This window comes from Aquarana catesbeiana, linkage group LG04 (assembly GCF_042186555.1).
Source record: "Aquarana catesbeiana isolate 2022-GZ linkage group LG04, ASM4218655v1, whole genome shotgun sequence".
In the NCBI taxonomy this organism is placed as follows: domain Eukaryota; kingdom Metazoa; phylum Chordata; class Amphibia; order Anura; family Ranidae; genus Aquarana; species Aquarana catesbeiana.
The window spans coordinates 494,803,193-494,821,787 of record NC_133327.1 but is presented as its reverse complement, the minus strand read 5'-3'; the positions used below and the strand labels follow the sequence as shown (position 1 = coordinate 494,821,787).

General features: G+C 41.6%; 1 protein-coding gene across 1 annotated transcript in view; it reads right to left on the bottom strand.

The window, feature by feature from the left end:
• Window positions 1-18,595, bottom strand: part of GPATCH11 (G-patch domain containing 11) — a 235,063-nt gene that overhangs the window by 108,210 nt on the left and 108,258 nt on the right. Inside the window, exon 4 of the mRNA XM_073627704.1 lies at window positions 1,370-1,490. Coding sequence (XP_073483805.1) covers window positions 1,370-1,490 — 121 coding nt within the window. The remainder of the gene's footprint in view (window positions 1-1,369; window positions 1,491-18,595) is intronic.

Here is an 18,595-nt window from a genome sequence, read left to right as displayed (position 1 = left end):
CAAAGTCCTATTTCGCGGGACTGAACCAGATGTTCTCCTCCTTCCTATGGGCCCCCAAACTCCAACCTTATTGAACAAACAGCATCATGAAGGCCAAGGATCACAACAGACAGGCCAGGGATAAAGTGGGAGAAGTTTAAAGCAGAGTTAGGTTATAAAAAAAATATCCCAAGCTTTGAACATCTCACAGGGCGCTGTTCAATCCATAATCCGAAAATAGAAAGAGTATGGCACAACTGCAAACCTACCAAGACATGGCCATCCACTTAAACTGGCAGGCTGGGCAAGGAGAGCGTTAATCAGGGAAGCAGCCAAGAGGCCCACGGTAACTCTGGAGGAGCTGCAGAGATCCACAGCTCAGGTGGGAGAATCTGTCCACAGGACAACTATTAGTCGTGCACTCCACAAATCTGGCCTTTACGGAAGTAGCAAAAAGAAAGCTATTGTTGAAAGAAAGCCATAAGAAGTCACGATTGCACTTTGTGAGAAGTCGTGTGGGGGACACAGCAAACATGTGGAAGAAGGTGCTGTGGTCAGATGAGACCAAAATGTAACTTTTTAGCCTAAAAGCAAAACGCTATGTCTGGCGGAAAACTAACACTGTACATCACCCAGAACACACCATCCCCACCGTAAAACATGGTGGTGGCAGCATCAAGTTGTGGGAATCCTTTTCTTCAGCAGGGACAGGGAAGCTGGTCAGAGTTGATGAGAAGATGGATGGAGCCAAATACAGGGCAATCTTAGATGAAAACCTGTTACAGTCTGCAAAAGACTTGAGACAGGTGCGGAGGTTCACCTTCCAGCAGGACAACAACCCTAAAGATACAGCCAGAGCTACAATGGAATGGTTTAGATTAAAGTATATTCATGTGTTAGAATGGCCCAGTCAAAGGCCAGACTTAAATCCAATTGAGAATCTGTGGCAAGACTTCAAAACTGCTGTTTACAGATGCTCTCCATCCAATCTGACAGAGCTTGAGCTATTTTGCAAAGAAGAATGGCCAAAAATTTAACTCTAGATGTGCAAAACTGGTAAAGACATCCTCAAAAAGACTTGCAGCAGTAATTGCAGCGAAAGTTGGTTCTACAAAGTATTGACTCAGGGGGGCTTTAATACAAATGCATGCCACACTTTTCAGATATTTATTTGTATAAAATTTTAAAAACCATTTATCATTTTCCTTCCACTTCACAATTATGTGCCACTTTGTGTTGGTCTACCACATAAAATACATTTACGTTTTTGGATGTAACATGAGAAAATGTGGAAAATTTATAAGGGGCATAAATGGTTTCAGTCTTTCTAAGAAGCATATGGTACTCAAGCATGCAAAAATCTTCACAAGCACAAAGTATGTTCTCCTACCTGAAATCATCAGCTGCTTGTTCTTCTGCTTGTTTCCTCATAAAAACCTTCCTCCTGTAGCTTTCCAGATTTTCCTCCGCTTTTCTTTTCGTCATTTCTTCATGGCCAATACCACTACGTCCTGTATTCAGAAAATAAAATCTAAATAAACATAAACTGCTAAATACCTTTTCTCATCAGCAGTATAAAGCAGTCTTGTGACTTCTATCAGTGTCTGGTTAAAGCTTGTAGGAGGAGGTTTTTATTCTACTCTGATTGTCCTATAAGACTGCAGGACCCCTGACCCTCTGTCTGGGCAGTGTTGATAGGCCCTGTGGTGATCAGGATAAAACAGCTTTTTTACACAATCCGCAGGATTAACCTCTTAGGTTCCACAGTGAGTATAAAAAGCAGGCTTTCTGCATATACAGACTGATTTTACTGTTGTGGGCTTAGTAACACTTTAAAGTGATTGTAAAGGCAGAAGGTTTTTTCTCTTATTGCATTCTATGCATCAAGATAAAAAGTCTTCTGTGTGCAGCAGCCACCCCAGCCTTCTTTAATACTTACCTGTGCCCATCTCTATGCAGCGATGTTGCACGGGAGACTCGGCTGCCCAGGACTCTCCCCCTCATTGTATGAGACAGCAGTAGAGTGCCATTGGCACCTGGTGCAGTCAAAGTCAGTAAGCCAATGAGGAGAGAGAGGCGGCGTGGTCTATCTGGGGCACTATGTCTAAATGGACACAGGGAGCTGTGACTCGGCTTGGGTACCCCCATAGTAAGCGGCTTGCAGTGGGGGCACTTGTCAGGAGGGAGAGGTCAGGAGAGCCAAAGAGGGACCTGAGAAAAGGAGTATCTGCGCTGCTCTATGCAAAAGCACTGCACAGAGCAGGTAAGTATAACATGTTTGTTATTTTTATGAAAAAAACGAGACTTTACAATATAAAAGCTTCAAGATCATTCTCACTTATAGGAGTAGGCAAGAAATAATGAAAATTCAATGTGGAAATGAATATATGATTTTGAAAATAGGCAATAAATACACTTTATAGGGTCCCTGTTGCCATTTTAAATATGCCAAATCAACCCACACTTGTAAAAGACATTGTCTATCCACTTGAAGACCAAGTCCTTTCTGGTACTTTTGTTTGCATGTAACAAACAGTATTTTTTGCTAGAAAATTTGTTAGAACCCTCAAATATTATTTTTTTTTAAAGCAGAGGGTCTAGCGTATAAATTGGTGGGTTTTGCAATTTTTTATGTCACACAATATTTGGGCAGCAGTTTTTCAAACACAATTTTGTGGGGAAAAATACCCTATTTGAATTTTAATGCAAAGAAACAATACATAACCCAATTTGTTTGTAAAATATGAAACATGATGTTACGACAAGTAAATAGATATCAAACATGTCAGGCTTTAAAATTGCGTACACCTGTGCAACAGCGACAAAGGTTATAAATTTTACTATCCATAGGCGACGCTTTAAACACCTTTACAGGTTACCACTTTAGATTTACACAGAAGGTCTGGTGCTAGAATTACTGCCCATGATCTGACATTCGCGGTGATACCTCACATGTGGGACAATCGCTGTTTGTGTGTGTTCGCCTTTGGGCACGAGCACAGGGGGCAATTTTTTCTAAATTAATTTTTTTAAAATTTTTACACTATCGCTTTAAAATATTTTTTTTTGGATCACTTTTATTGCTGTCACATGGAATGTAAACATCTCTTGTAACAGCAATAGCCATGTGACAGGCAGTCTTTATAAGACCCCAAGATCCCTCCTTTGCCCTTAAAACCATGCAATCATACCAAGATCAGTGTGATCGAATGCATTTGATTTTTGGTCGGTCGGGACTTACGGTGGGATAGGAGGTCCTGGAGGACATCCCCTTCTTATGCTTGTAAAAGCAATCCAGCCGCTGGATTGTATTAGAAGAGAGACGACCGTCAGCTCTAAAAAACTGCAGCTGCCGGCATGATCCCGGTATAACTACGCAAACTACATCAGCGTACAGGTACGTAACTGGAGCTGAAGTAGATATTTCACTCTCTAGTGGTGCACACAATTATTCGATGCTGAAAATTCATCTAATTAAGTCTATGGGAAAAACATTAATTTTTTAGGAGTGTTGATATCTGATTTTCTCTGGAGCTCTCACAAGTCCCCCCTGCTGACCTCCATTATTTACAGGATACAGTGGAGACGAGCAGTTCAGCAAAATGAACTAGTCAGAGTTGCAGGGGAATAAAGAGATCAACACTCCTGAAGTTGTGAGTTTCCCAGAGGCCTTCAGCAAAATATTTCCCTGAATCAATGCATCACAGGCAGCAGCAGAAGAGGTAACTATATATGGTCTATCTTAGAGTGGATGTAAACACCATTCATGAAATTTGAGCTGGACACATATCTGCAGTGTTTTCTTATCTTTCTTTAAAGCCCCAAGTCCTGTGCCTTTCTCCTGCTTTGTTCTGATAACATGATAACTTCTGACAAGTTCTCCAACAACTGTGATAAAACCAGCCTGAATTTTGTGTCCAGTAAGGATGAGCTCCGGCGTGTTCAAACAGCCCACGTGCAGAGCCCACCAGAAAGTCACCACTGCGTTGCGCTAATCACAGGCAGTGAGACATTGTCCCGATATGCGGCTGCAGAGATCAGGAAATGTCTCACTGTCTGTGATTAGCAGCGCTGACTTCCTGGTGGGCTCTATGCGTGGGCTGTGCGAACACGCTGGAGCTCATCCTTAGTGTCCAGGTGGGTGCTATAAATAGATTAGCAGAGAGCTGGGCTAATCACAGCACAGCTCTGCAAGACTCTGACTACGTGGCCTTTCCTCCAATCAGCTGTCTCACAGTGTATGGCAAGAATCAGGAAGAGAAAATTCTAACAGGACGTGCACTTTCTAAACAGTATATAAAGCTTAAGGCAGCAGATATACATGTAAAACTGATGTAGGAGGATTTGTTTTATCTGTGTATCATCTGAGGCTGTTCACTTCACTGGGTATATGTGAGGGTTTACATCCACTTTAAAGTGATTGTAAACCCTCACCTTGTAAAAAAAACCCATTAAGTTTAAAATAGAAATTTAAAGGCAAAACATCTGTGCATAAAAAATATTATAAATACAGTTTTTTCCTTTTTAATAAGTGATCACAAATTCCATTCTCAGCTGCATAAAAGCTGGGACTGATCTTCCCAGTAAAAAGGCTGTGTGGGGGACAGGGGGGTGTCAGGACAATCTGAGCATTGGAGGAGAGCAGGCCGTGTTTCCAGTACAGCTAGAGAACTGAACACAGTGTGTGCTCCTGCTTTAGTGTGGTCAGTTTTTAATAGGAAAGCAGAGGGACTTGGCAGGAACACCAGGAATTTTAGAAAAAGAAAGCAATACAAAAGTGAACAGGATACTTTTCCATACAAGTACATGGTACAGCATGCACATATCAGGAATATGAAATGTTGGGTTTACATATTCTTTAAGAGGTATGGATTAATTTGGCATGCTCAATATAGTGACAAGGTCATTTTAAAACTGACAAAGGTCCATCAAAACTGTAATGGAAAAAAGTAGCCATATCAGCAATTCCAAGTTTAGAAAGCCTGTGAAAGTTACCAGGTGATTTCTCTGGCCAAAAGTCCATATGGCGTTAGTTTAGGTATGCAAAACTGACTGGTGTTTTTCCTTCCAAATGAAGCTTGTAAGGTTGGCAGGATTCAGTCTATGCAGTGGTGAGGGCAGGAAGAGGTGTAGGAAGATTCTGTAGTTTTTGTTAGAGGCGAACAAATGCAATCGGGACAGATTTTCTAAACTGCCCAATGAATGTTTCCAGTTTTGGGCTAGCGGCAGTGTGCACCACAACAAGCATCAGATTGTCACCCCCAACTCATCTGAAATGAGCTGCATCAGGGAACTGTTTGGTAAAGCGGAACTACACTGGATTTCTTTTTAATATTCAAAGCAAACACACAGATCCATCCATGTCTCCGTACATTTTTTTGATGAGAAAGCACTTTGAAAAACACTCCCCTAGCTTTTCTAGCCATGGCCATCTTTAGTAAGAGCAGATGATTCCTGTAGCATTTACTTACTGGAATCAATCTGCCCTTAGCTCAGTTATGCAGGCAGGAGGGTGTGCTTGGATGAGAAAACCACTTCTCCCATTCTCCCCTCCTGAAGACTCTTGGGATGTATACCATCATTTGTCTAGGCCTGGAAACCAGAAAGCAAGGTAAAATGTAAAAACAAGTTTAAAGGTAAAAATTATATACTTTCCTATCTATTTATACTAATGCTAGCAACAAAGGATTCAAAATAGTGTTGATTGGGAGTGTGAAGTTCTGCTTTAAAGTGGTTGTAAAGGCAGGAGGATCTTTAACTTAACGCATTCTCTAAATTAACCGCTTGCCTCCAGCCCACAGTAGTACAATGAGCAGGCAGCAGCTCCAGGCCAGGTGAGGCACCTGTACATCGCTGCCATTCTTACGGGTTTAAAACACAGCATGAGTTTGGCAGCTGATTCCAGTCAATGATTTTGGCTGAATTCATCTGATCGGCCAATCACACACAGAGTTCTAGGTTTACAAACACACAGAACTCTGTGTACAAGGAACAGCGATCTTGCTGTTTCTTCTCCCTGCAAAGCACAGACAAAAAAAAAAACCAGACAGATAGTAAGTAAAAGCAGCACATTGTTACACACATTGCACTTGTTAGGCACACAGTTAACCTTTTGATTGCCCCTAGATGTTAACACCTTCCCAGCCAGTATCATTAGTACAGTGACAGTGTACAGTATTAGCACTGATCACAATCCCACTATAAGTCATTGCTAGTGTCATAGCTGCGTAAGTTGCTGCGTAAACCATTTTAGGGCCGTGTAGATGCTATACATTCATAGAAACCAATATACACTTATTGGGACATGTAGCAAAATATATTTTGGCCTAAATTTATGAAGAAATTAGATTTTTGTTTTACTGGATATGTTCTATAACAGAAAGTAGAAAATATATTTTTTTTAATTTTTCATTCATATTGCAAACAATAAAAAGAAGAGCTCTATTTGTGTGAAAAAAATGCTAACATTTCATTTGCGCATGCATTTGTTGCATGACCGCGCAATTGCTTGTTAAAGTAGCACAGTGCTGAATAGCAAAAAAATGCTCTGATCATGAAGGAGGTAAAACCTTCCAGAGGTCAAGTGGTAAGATAAAAAAATCTTCTCCATGCAGCTTGCCTTATACTTACCAGAGTCTTACCTGAGTCCGATCCTGATCCGCTCTCTCTCCCTCCTCATGATACAGCAGTGGGAGGAATTGGCTCCTGCTACTGTCAATCACAGCCGGTGAGGATGGAGGGGGTGGGGCCAAGCCCCACTTTGTGTGTCAATGGAGCATGCGCAAGTGCATCCATAGTAAGCGGCTTGCTATGGGGCACTCGGCGAGGAGGAGACAGCAGAAAGGGGGGATCAAGGCTGCTCTATACAAAACCATTGCACAGAGCAGATAAGTATAATATGCTCGTTACGTAGTTTAAAAAAATGTAGCATTTACAATCACTTTAATGTCTATGGGCGGTTTTACCTTTTTTTGAAACCTAATTAGGTTAGGTCTCAGACGGTCAAGGACAAAATTACTAAATTACACACTTGAAGGGTACAAAAAATGTTTATCAATACCTTTATCAGCGATAACACTTAAGGATTATTCATACTATGTGCGGCGATTAGCATTTTTGCGCACTAGATAAATTCTAATCACCACAAGGGCACAAAGAAAGGAATGGTTTTCTATATACCTGGTTCATGCCACAACTCTGGTGTGATAGTATAGTATGGAAAAATTAAAGGATGCTACATTTTTCAGCATTGCACTGGATCAGAGCTCATGCGACTGCACTGCAGAGACATGACTAAACAGTCACATTGTGTACTTCAGATATAGTTTTGATGCACTGAAACGCGCATCACATTGCCTCCTAACTGCAGCTCACTTCAGGAAAAAACCGACAGCTGCCCGCACGCTAAACGATGCTGATGTTTTAAACAATCATACCATAAAAAAATGCATAAACAGAGATTACCTTTAGTAAAACTATATGTCAAACCATTTAGTAGATCCAGAAACAAAACAGATATCTGATATTAAATGCAAACAATTATTTTTCCTGTAAAAACGCTAAGCCGGCTACTGTCTAATTTCAAGCCTCCATTGAAGTTACACACAAATTAAAAGGACCAACAGAGAGGCATGGGAGCCAGAAGGGTCCACAACCAAGCTTCTGGTTTCCAGAAAAAGTTGGCATTTTTTCATATGACCAGATATTTCTGCATGTGTTTATATATATATATATATTTTTGACAATGATTCCAGTGTTGGTAACCTCTACATACATTTTTTAATAATGTACACTTAATGTACACTTTTAATCCCCAATCTTTTTTACAAGTTTACTATAAAATGTTTTCATCCTCTTCAAACATATTTTACAAATGGTATGTTAACCACTTGTCTACCAGTACCATTTAGAAACTACCACTGGTAGACAGGGATTTTAAATAAAAGCTAGGAGAGGAGTACAGCAGGTGATGGGCCTTCAGGTTAAAGTGATTCAATTTCACAGCCAGCTGAAGATACCAAACCCCCTGCCCAACTGGCCCACCATGTATGCCGGGCTCTGCTTTCCCAGGATCGGCATGGCAAGTGTCAGCGGGTGGAACAGATGGAGACCAGCAAACATCCATTCACTGAGAACTTTTTTTTTTTTTTTTTTCCATTGGAGCTAAACATTTTATTAGTATGTTATTGTGAAATGCTACACATATGTCTACTGTGATTTAGAGCTGCAAGATTCTGGCTAAAATGAGAATCACAATTTTTTGCTTAGAACAAAGATCACGATTCTCGTGACGTAACATCATCTTTCACATTATACAAAAAAATTGGGCTAACTTCACTGTTTAGTTTTTTTTTAATTCATGAAAGTGTATTTTTTTCCGAAAAAATTGTGTTTGAAAGACCGCTGCGCAAATACAGTGTGACATAAAATATTGCAACCGCCATTTTATTCTCTAGGGTCTCTGCAAAAAAAAAAAAAAAATTATATAAATGTTTGGGGGTTCTAAGTAATTTTCTAGCAAAAAATACTGATTTTAACTTGTAAGCAACAAGTGTCAGAAAAAGGTTTAGTCTTTAAGTGGTTAAACTGACCTCATTTACAGACCGGAGATCATCCCTTAGATCTAAAAGAACTAAATGTTAAGTTACTCTTTATCTTATTTTTTTTTTTACAGCTGTCAGCAGTGAGCAAAGAACGGCTCTGCACTGAATCGAGGAAATGCTCTTTTAAGAACATGAGGGGGGTTGAATCGCAAATTCGATTCTTTTACGATTAATCGTGCAGATCTACTGTCATTCTTAACATCTTTCTATGATATTTCTTTGTAATATATTTTTAGTCAAAGCTATACATAGCATATGATACTGCAGTCCTGAAGAAGCGGGGGCTCCCGTTAAATGCGTAGACCAACTCACTATCAAACTACTGATCAACTGAATCTAAGCTCTATATCAGCTCTATCTTCAGGCTCTGTACTGTATGGTATATACAACCATGTTCTAATGTCCTGATTTAGTGTGAATTTAGTTATTAAAGGCATATTTAAAGTCCCTCTACATCTCTTTGGTTTGCTTTGGTCGAAGTTTAAATCTGGGGTGATGACAATGAGAACTTTATCATTATTCATAAATTGCATTCCCATCCCATGTTTACGAAATATCCATTCACTGAGCTCCCCTCCCGTAAATGAACGTTGAAGCAACATTTATTGCGTCACTTCTGGGTTCGGCTGTCACTTTCTCCAGCTGCTGTGACCAGGGAAGCAGCTAATGAATCACAATCTGTGCTCTGTTAGCTTCAGTGGAAGGCAATAGACCCCAATGTCTCAGTAAAGAGATCCTGTCATGGAAAAATGTTATCAAATAGACATCTATTGGCAAGTTAATTGTGAAAAAAGTAAAAAATAAAGTAGCAAAAAATAAATGATACAAAAAGAATTGTTAACCACTTGCCGACCAGCCGTCATCTGCGGCAGGTCGGCATGATCCCGCGAGTCGTCGTAGTTGTACGTCAGCTCCTTTAAGCAGGATAGCTGCACTGCGGGGGTGCCGATGCTCGTGACCGACAGTCGTTAAGACCGCCGGCCACGAGCAATCGCGGGCACGAGAGGCAGAACAGGGACGTGTGTGTGTGTGTGTAAACACACAAATCCCTGTTCTGTGAGGAGAGGAGATGCAGATCATGAGTTCCTAATAGCTAGGAACCACGATCTTTCATCTCCTATAGTCAGTCCCCTCCCCTACAGTTAGAACACAGTATCAGGGAACAAATGTAACCCCTTGATTGCCCCCTAGTGTTAACCCCTTCCCTGCCAGTGACATTTATACAGTAATCAGTGCATTTTTATAGCACTGATCTCTGCATAATTGTCAATGGACTGAAAAATGTGTCAAAAGTGTCCGATGTGTCCGCCATGTCGCAGTCACGATAAAAATCGCAGATCATTGCCATTACTAGTAAAAAAAAAAAAAAAAAAAAAAAATAATAAAAATGCCATAAATCCATCCCCTATTTTGTAGATGCTATAACTTTTGTGCAAACCAATCAATATACGCTTATTGCGATTTTCATTACCAAAAATATGTAGAAGAACACATATCGGCCTAAACTAAGAAAAAATTAGTTTTTTTTTTAAAAAAAAAAAAATAAAAAATTGGGGATATTTATTATAGCAAAAAGTACAAAATATTGTGTTTTTTTTCAAAATTGTCGCTTTTTTTTTTTGTTTACAGCGCAAAAAATAAAAACCGCAGAGATGATCAAATACCACCAAAAGAAAAAGCTCTATTTGTGGGGAAAAAAAGGATGTCAGTTTTGTTTTTTTTTTTTTATTATTTATTAAAATAATACCCAAAGAGAAGAAAAAAGAAGAAAAAAAAAAAACAGCCTTTGGAATACAGAGTAAAAATAAATAATATAAAAAACAGTTTTAAAAATGGTCATACAAAAATATATTGGAAATTAAATCTTTATTTTTTTTTTTGGCAATAACATGGTGTGGGTGGATTTTTGCCCCCCCCCCCCCCCCCCCCCAATTGTGTTTAGTGGGCATGGAGAAGGAGGAGGGGAGGGAGTGGGCTAGCGTTTACAAATAAAAGGGTCCTGCACCATTTTGGTCCGAATGCGATGCAAATTCAGCCATACAATCTGTATGGCTGAATTTGCATCGCACAGACATGGCATGTGATCTGCGGTGCAAATCACATGTGATGTTTGATCGCAGAAGTGTGAACCCAGCCTTAATGCTTTTAAGTTTGACAAGCCAAGGAAGCCACCATCTTGGCCTCTGTTTAATCTAGAACTGCCATGATGCTGCACATGTGATCAGTTATGACACCAGCCATTGGATGGTTTGACAGTTTGGTTGAGAACTCAACCAATGGGAGTGTTACATTTCCGGCACGTGCCGGAAAGGTAACGGTTTTATGGATAGGTTTACTTCCGCTTTAAGGAAGCTGCCATCTTTAACTGCCATGGTGCTGCACATGTGATTATTTATGACACCAGCCATTTGATGGTTTCAAAGATTGGTTGAGAGTAGGGCTGGGGAAAAAAATCGATTTGAATCTTGAATCGAGTTGAGAGGTCAAATTGATTCAAATTTTCAGCAAATCGTTTTTTTTTTTCACCTGGATCAGCGCTGACACGGCGCCGGTCCTGAGGAGCTGCGGGCAGGAGTTTTTAGGCGAGGCCATGGCCTCGCCTAAAAACTCCTGCCCGCAGCTCCTCAAGACCAGCGCGGTGTCCATCAAAAACTCGATTGGAATTGTGAATCAAGGTTTTTTTTTTGGGCCAGCTCTAGTTGAGAGCACAACCAAAGTGAAAGTTATATTCCCGACATGTGCTGGGTATGTAACTTTTTTGAAACTGTTAAATCAATGGGTTTAGATCCGCTTTTAGAGAAAATTATTATTTTCTGACAATTTCAATCATTTTTATTTAATAATTTTTCAATAATGTAGGTTTACAATTAAACAGGGCATATCAGGTTTTCTAAACAAAATAGAACAGTAGCTAATACCTTTTAGATCAGGGGTCTCAAACTGGCAGCCCTCCAGTTGTTGCGGAACTACAAGTCCCATGATGCCTCTGCTTGTGGGAGTCATGCTTGTAACTGTCAGCCTTGCAATGCCTCATGGGACTTGTAGTCCCACAACAGCTGGAGGGCCGCCAGTTTGAGACCCCTGCTTTAGATGGTCTTCTCCTAAAACTACTCTGTATGGGTCAGTCACCCCTTTGATTCATTCAGCTTCATGTCTAATCTGCGCTCCAGCTATTAAACAGCATGCTTTCTGTCAACCCGTTGCCATTTTTTTAGTTGAATTTAGGCTTTAAGTAATTAAAATAGTGGCATCTGGCACATTTTACCAGAATGACATGAAACACAAGTGTCAAGTTTGTAAACCTAAGCATACGCTTGCTAGTAAAGCCCCGTTCACACCTGAGTGATGCTTCAGCTTCATGTTTTTTTTACCCATTTTTGGAGCGGCACCATTCATTTTGAATGGGCCTCCCTCCACTCCAAAAACGAGCCAAAGAAGTTCATGTACCAAATTGGGGCACTGAGCCAGGCACGTTTGGCGTTGCATGGTTTGGTGTGATTTTCGCGCATTTTGTTACATAATTGCATCAAAATTGCAGTGCATCGGGGGTACCATTAAGAAATAATTGCACCGCAAGCATATTGCACGGTCTGTTGTGATTCTACCTGCAGCTCCAATATGCGAAAGCGTGATCAGAGCCTTACTGTTTTGATCTGTACATAGCCAAACTAAAACAAAAAAACTTCTCCCATTCGCTATTTTTTTCTTATTCCTATTATTCAAACATTTCACATTTTTTTACTTTGTTCATTTTAATGTTGCACTACAAAAAGCGTAAAAATTAAACATTTATTTCATTGGCAAGTAGCTTTGTAATGCCTTAAACTCGATTCATCATTTTAGTGTCAAATTTACACAGAACAAATTATAGAATAAAATGTATATATTTTTACTTATAGTAACAAAATTATTTAAGCCAACACTGGTGAAAAAAGTGTGCTTTTTCAGTTTTGTTTTTTGTTTTTTTTTTGTCAATAGATTCCTTAAAAAATTATTTTTGCAAGTTAATATCACCAAATGAAAGCCTGCGTTTCCTAGAAATTGCCCTATATATATTATTCTGTTAGTAATTAGTTAACGAGTAACCAAGTGCAGCGAGTACCCGAGTGCAGTGGGTACCCGAGTGCAGCGGGTACCCGAGTGCAGCGAGTATCCGAGTGCAGTGGGTACCCGATTGCAGCGAGTATCCGAGTGCAGTGGGTACCCGAGTGCAGCGAGTATCCGAGTGCAGTGGGTACCCGATTGCAGCGAGTATCCGAGTGCAGTGGGTACCCGAGTGCAGCGAGTATCCGAGTGCATGAGTGCAGCGAGTACACGAGGGCAGCGAGTACCCGAGTGCACAAGTGCAGTGAGTACACGAGGGCAGCGATTACACGAGGGCAGCGAGTACACGAGGGCAGCGAGTGCAGTGAGTGTTGTGAGTACCTGTGTATGCGAGTAGCTGTGTATTGTAGTGTTGAGTATTAGTGTCAGGAAGCTAGCGGTTAGTTAATTGGACAGAACATAATTGCCAATCCCCATTAAATTAGTAGGTACGATGACAGGCAGGGATGGAGATGCGACTCAATGTACATCTTGAGGCATGTATGCCTCCTTGTTCATCTGATCGAGGGCGAATTCTGCTGTGCAAAACGTAAGCATGTTGATTCCCTGGAAGCCCAGGTTCTGAATCTAGGGAAGCAACTGTCAACACTGAAAAGAATCTCCATCCTAAGACCCCTTTCACACCGAGGGCGTTTTTTTGCAGGCGCTATAGCGTAAAAAATAGCGCCTGCAATCCGCCCTCAAACAGCTGCAGCATTGTCTCCAGTGTGAAAGCCCAAGGGCTTTCACACCGGAGCGCTGTGCTGGCAGGACGGGAAAAAAAGTCCTGCCAGCAGCTTCTTTGGAGCGGTGAAGGAGCAGTGTGTTTACCGCTCCTCCACCGCTGCTCCCCATTGAAATCAATGGGGCAGCGCTGGGATACCGCCGGCAAAATGCCACTATTGCGGCGCATTGTGGGCGTTTTTAACCCTTTCTCGGCTGCTAGCGGGGGTAAAAGCGGCCAGCTAGCGCCCGAAATGCGCCGCTAATCCGACGGTAAAACGCCGCTATAAATAGCGGCGTTTTACCGCCGACGCTATGGGCGGCCCGGTGTGAAAGGGCTCTTAAGGAGAGTTGGGAACGTACCCGGCAGGTGCTGGCAGGGGCCAGCACAGAGGCGGGTGGAGATAAAGAGGTGCAGGCACCAGAGAAGGATAGGGGGGAAAGAGTTGGGGAGGTCTATCCTGAGCTGGAACATCCCAATAAGTACGCCCCGTTGGGTGACATTGGTAAAACCAATCAGGGACCAGCATGGCTGGAACAGAGTGACACCCCTAGCTGCCAGGGGAAGAAGTACTCAAGTGAGAGTGGGGGGGGGGGGGGGAAGGAAGATTTTGGTGGTAGGGGACTCAATTCTCAGGACAGAGGACCTGAAGCGCCAAACTGTATGTTGTCTCCTGGGCGCTAGGGTTCGGCACATCACAGATCTGGTGGACAGATTACTAGGGGGGTGGGGGGGTGGGGAAGACCCAGCTGTCATGGTGCACCTTCGCACCAATGAAAGTCAGAGAAAGATGGAGTGTCTTAAAAAAAAGATTTTAGGGATTTAGGAGCTAAATTGAGAAATAGGACCTCCAAGGTAGTATTTTTAGAAATACCACTGGTACCTCGAGCCACACCAGAAAGGCAGTGGAAGATTAGCAAAGTAGGCGACGAGGGGGAGGGTCCAGACACAGAGATAGCCAGCGTGGAACGTATTTCAGTGGGTAGCATTGGGGGTATTAGTGGTAGGTTGACTAAAGCACCTAAACTCATGGTAAGGCATTTAAAAAGACTTGCGGCCATTACTAAAATAAGAAAAGCGATTTAACCGGAAACTGCGTAGAGGGTTCTTTACAGTAAGAGTGGTAAGAATGTGGAATTCTCTTCCAGAAGCAGTGGTTTCAGCAGGGAGCATAGATAATTAAAAAAAAAAAAAAAAAACTATTAGATAGGCACCTAAACGACCATAACATACAGGAATATACAATGTATGTAATATTGACATAAAGGCGCACACACAGAGGTTGGACTTGATGGGCTTGTGTCTTTTTTCAACCTTACCAACTACGTAACTACTATTACAGTTATTGCCAAACAGGCCCATAGCAGAAAGGTAAAAATTGCTCAGGTCGATAGGTGTACAGGCGTAAGAGCTGAAGTGGTTATTTAAAGAAATACACTGACATATACTGTAATATATTGCAGCTCCCTTGACTTGATGTGGTAACTGCATTACTTTTTTTTCTTCATTTTTCACCTGACGATCCTGCCAGTTACATGCTCCCTATCCTAGGGTAATAAAACTGACTTGATTTACAGTATCAATAGAGCAACAGCCTTGCTACCCTAGGCTGCTCTCTCCTGACTATATAACACCCCAACCGCTCATTACCATAACATAAGCAGGAGATGTTGTATAGTCCACAGGAGTTTAAAAAGTTGAAATAAACACATCTAATTCAACCAATAGAATTGAAAAGCTACATATACAGAACCCTATACCACTGGCTGCTGCTGCTGGCAATCAAAGTCAGCTAGCCAATCAGAGGAGAGAGGGGGGGGCTCCGTGTCTGAATTGACACACGGAGCTGCGACTTGGCTTGGGTGCCCCCCCGTAGCAAGCTGCTTGCTGTGGGGGCACTGAACAGGAGGGTGGGGCCAGGATTACAGAAGAGGGACCCGAGAAGAAGAGGAGGACCCAGGCTGCTCTGTGCAAAGCCACTGCAACAGAGCAGGCAAGTATAACATCTTTATTATTTTTATTAGGGAAAAAAAAACCTAGACTTTACCGTCACTTTAATCGCCTATTTTCATGAGAAAATAAATTCAGTGTCAGCTAATCTTTCCTCATAGCTGAGCTCCTCCATGCAGCCATTCTCCTTTCCACACACAATAAAGATTGTCAGGTAAAAATACAAATGACTCTCACTGGTAATTCGCTTTCCACGTAGTTGCCATGACAAGCCCACCCGAGAGACTGCCAACCTGGGAGGGACAACCCCTTCCTTGTGCATAAAATAGTAGCAGAAAGACAATTAAACACAAATAGGGAATAAGGCTGTGCAATTACCAGCAAGAGTCCCATGACAGCACACCTGAAAGATAAAGCAAATAAATACCCCCCCAGTAGGGAAGAAGATGATAATATTGTCTGTCCAAAGACGGCCTCCTGATCTAGATCCATGTCTAGCCTGTAGTACCAGACAAAAGTGTGAAAACTTGACCACAGAGCGGCTTTACATATCCCATCCACAGTAGATGAAGCAGCCTTGACCCAAGAGGTATAGATTGATCTGGTAGAATGTGCCTTTAGCCTTACAGGAGAAGGTCAGTGATGGTTATGTAATTACAACATATGGTCCAGGTGATCCACCTGGCGATAGTCATTTTAGAAGGCTTATTGCCCTTATTCTGTTTCTGCAACTGACAATATTTTTATCTTTCCCCCAAGGTACTGTTAGTACCTGGGCAAAGACTCTTGCATCCAGCTTGTGAAGGGCCTCATGTTCTTCTTCATAAGGGGGATTAGGATGAAAGGAGGGAATAGTAATCTGATTTGAGTGATGGAAATCATATGCTATACAAGGACAGAACAATTTTATCCTGAAATATGTTGAAGTAAGTTCTACTTACAAAGAAGGCATGAATATCCCACACTCTCTTTGCTGTGGAGATGGCACGGATAAAAGTCATCTTGATTGGCAGCAGTTAGAGAAGGGCTAAATATAGGTTTAAAAAAGGTAAAATTTGTCAAGCTTCCCGATACCCAGGAGAGCTTCAAGGTTGGAACCTTCGGTCAGAGGGGAGGTCTTAAAATCAAGGCGGTCAGGAAGGCCAGCAGGCAAGATGCTGCCTAAAGATAAATCTCTGTGCACAGATGCAGGCTGACATAGTCATTCTTGTCCACATGGAAAAGGTGTACAGCCGCATGCTCACACGCATCCCAATGTGCAAACGGGGGCCTGTACACTTGCATCTCTCAGAAATGTTGGCCCCAGGTGGGCTATTTAAACTGAGTAGGTGCTCAGGTTCAGTGCTATCTCATCTACAGCATTTCCTATGAGATCTGTTACCTGTATCCGATACCAGTTACCAACCCAGCTTGGTTCGGCTGTCCCTTGAACTCCTATGCAGCGTACACACGAGCGGACTTCTCGACCGGACTGGTCCAACGGACAATCCGACCGTGTGTGGGCTTCATCGGACCTTCAGCTGACTTTTCCAGTCGAAAATCTGACGGACTTTAGATTTAAAACATGCTTCAAATCGAGTCCGGACAAAAAATCCGCTTGTCTGAATGCTAGTCCAACGGACAAAAACCCACGCTAGGGCAGCTATTGGCTACTGGCTATCAACTTCCTTATTTTAGTCCGGTCGTACGTCATCACATATGAATCCGTTGGACTTTGGTGTGATCGTGTGTAGGCAAGTCCGTTCGTTCAAAAGTCTGTCGGAAGTCCGTCAAAAGTCTGACGAAAGTCCGCCGGAATGGCCGTCGGACTTTTGTTGCCGAAAAGTCCGCTCGTGTGTATGCGGCTTTACTTCTCTAACTTTTGCTTACTTTCTGACCTCTGCTTTTGTCTGCTCCTGTTGCCAATATGCTGCTGATCTTGATACAGACTTCGGCCTGCATCTTGATGATGCCCTTTTCTATGTACTTGGACCTGATCCGATTACCAGTCTCTGACTCTGGTGTTGCTCCACATGATGTCTAGCAATCCATTCCAAGCACCTATCAGCCAGTGCCTGCTCATTGCTAGCTGATGACTTGGTTAAATTGATGATAGGCAACTCCTATCCTCATATTGATTAGTGGTTCCAAATTAATAATAACTACTGCAGTAGGGAACAGACACAAAAAATACGCTCAGCATCTTTCCAAATAACGGTTCTGTTTTATTATGACGCAATTGAAGGTTTTTATACACATGATTACGTAGGTATCACATTAATATTACAATTGTATGTTTATGGTAACAAGGGGCATTACATAGGCAGGCTAATTCTAATCAGGACTCGAAAGAATGTAAACGTACTGAAAACATTATTAGTGCTGTGTGCAATACATACAAAATGGAACACAATTATTTACAGAACATACAAATTTCCATTACAGTCTCCCCTCTTTTGATCAATATTTTGATCACTAACCATACCTGCTATCACCGTTAACCTGGAACCTCCACACACTTAGGTGGAGGTAGTCCTGGCCAAAGAGGCAAAAAAACTCCATTGTGGAGAAAATAATAGCTGAACAACTTTTTTATTACAAAATGACTTTTCATTGTGAAAAACAAATGATTGATAAGACATATTTACAGAGCACTGGCTGTACACTCCTGTGGTCAGAATGGCCTTCTAGCTGAATTGTGGGCATGCTGACTTATCAGCATATGTAAACATAGACAATTCTTCATAAAATGGAAGACGTACAAAAGACAAACATGACTTCAACATGGCTAAACTACTTTTCAAATATATATATCCCTTACAATTAAAGTAATTGAATCAAAAAGTACCCTAGACTGTGATCACAAGAAGGAAACAAATCAAACACAGAGATTTCTTTAATTTAGTCATTTTTGCAGTGTCTGGTGTGGATCCAGGTGACTTTTCCTTCAAGTTTTGCAAAAACTGTACATGAAATAGATGCTGTATTGAGTCTCCAAACATTTCCTTATATATAAATGTCTCTTAACAATCCACAAGTCACCTGGCTTTAGTTTTAGATCCTTCCAAACTTTTCGGATCTGGAATTGGGGAGAAAACACATAAATGAGTTTGTCAAAAACCTTAAAAGATCAGCAACATTTCTCTGTGAGATCCGAATGGAGGACTTCAGCTGCTGACACAAAATATAAGCAAGTGAGTAACACACTCCCAAACCAAATCCCATAGGGAGAGAGTCCAAGATCCCCCTTAGAGGCTTCATAAAATATAAGAAAACA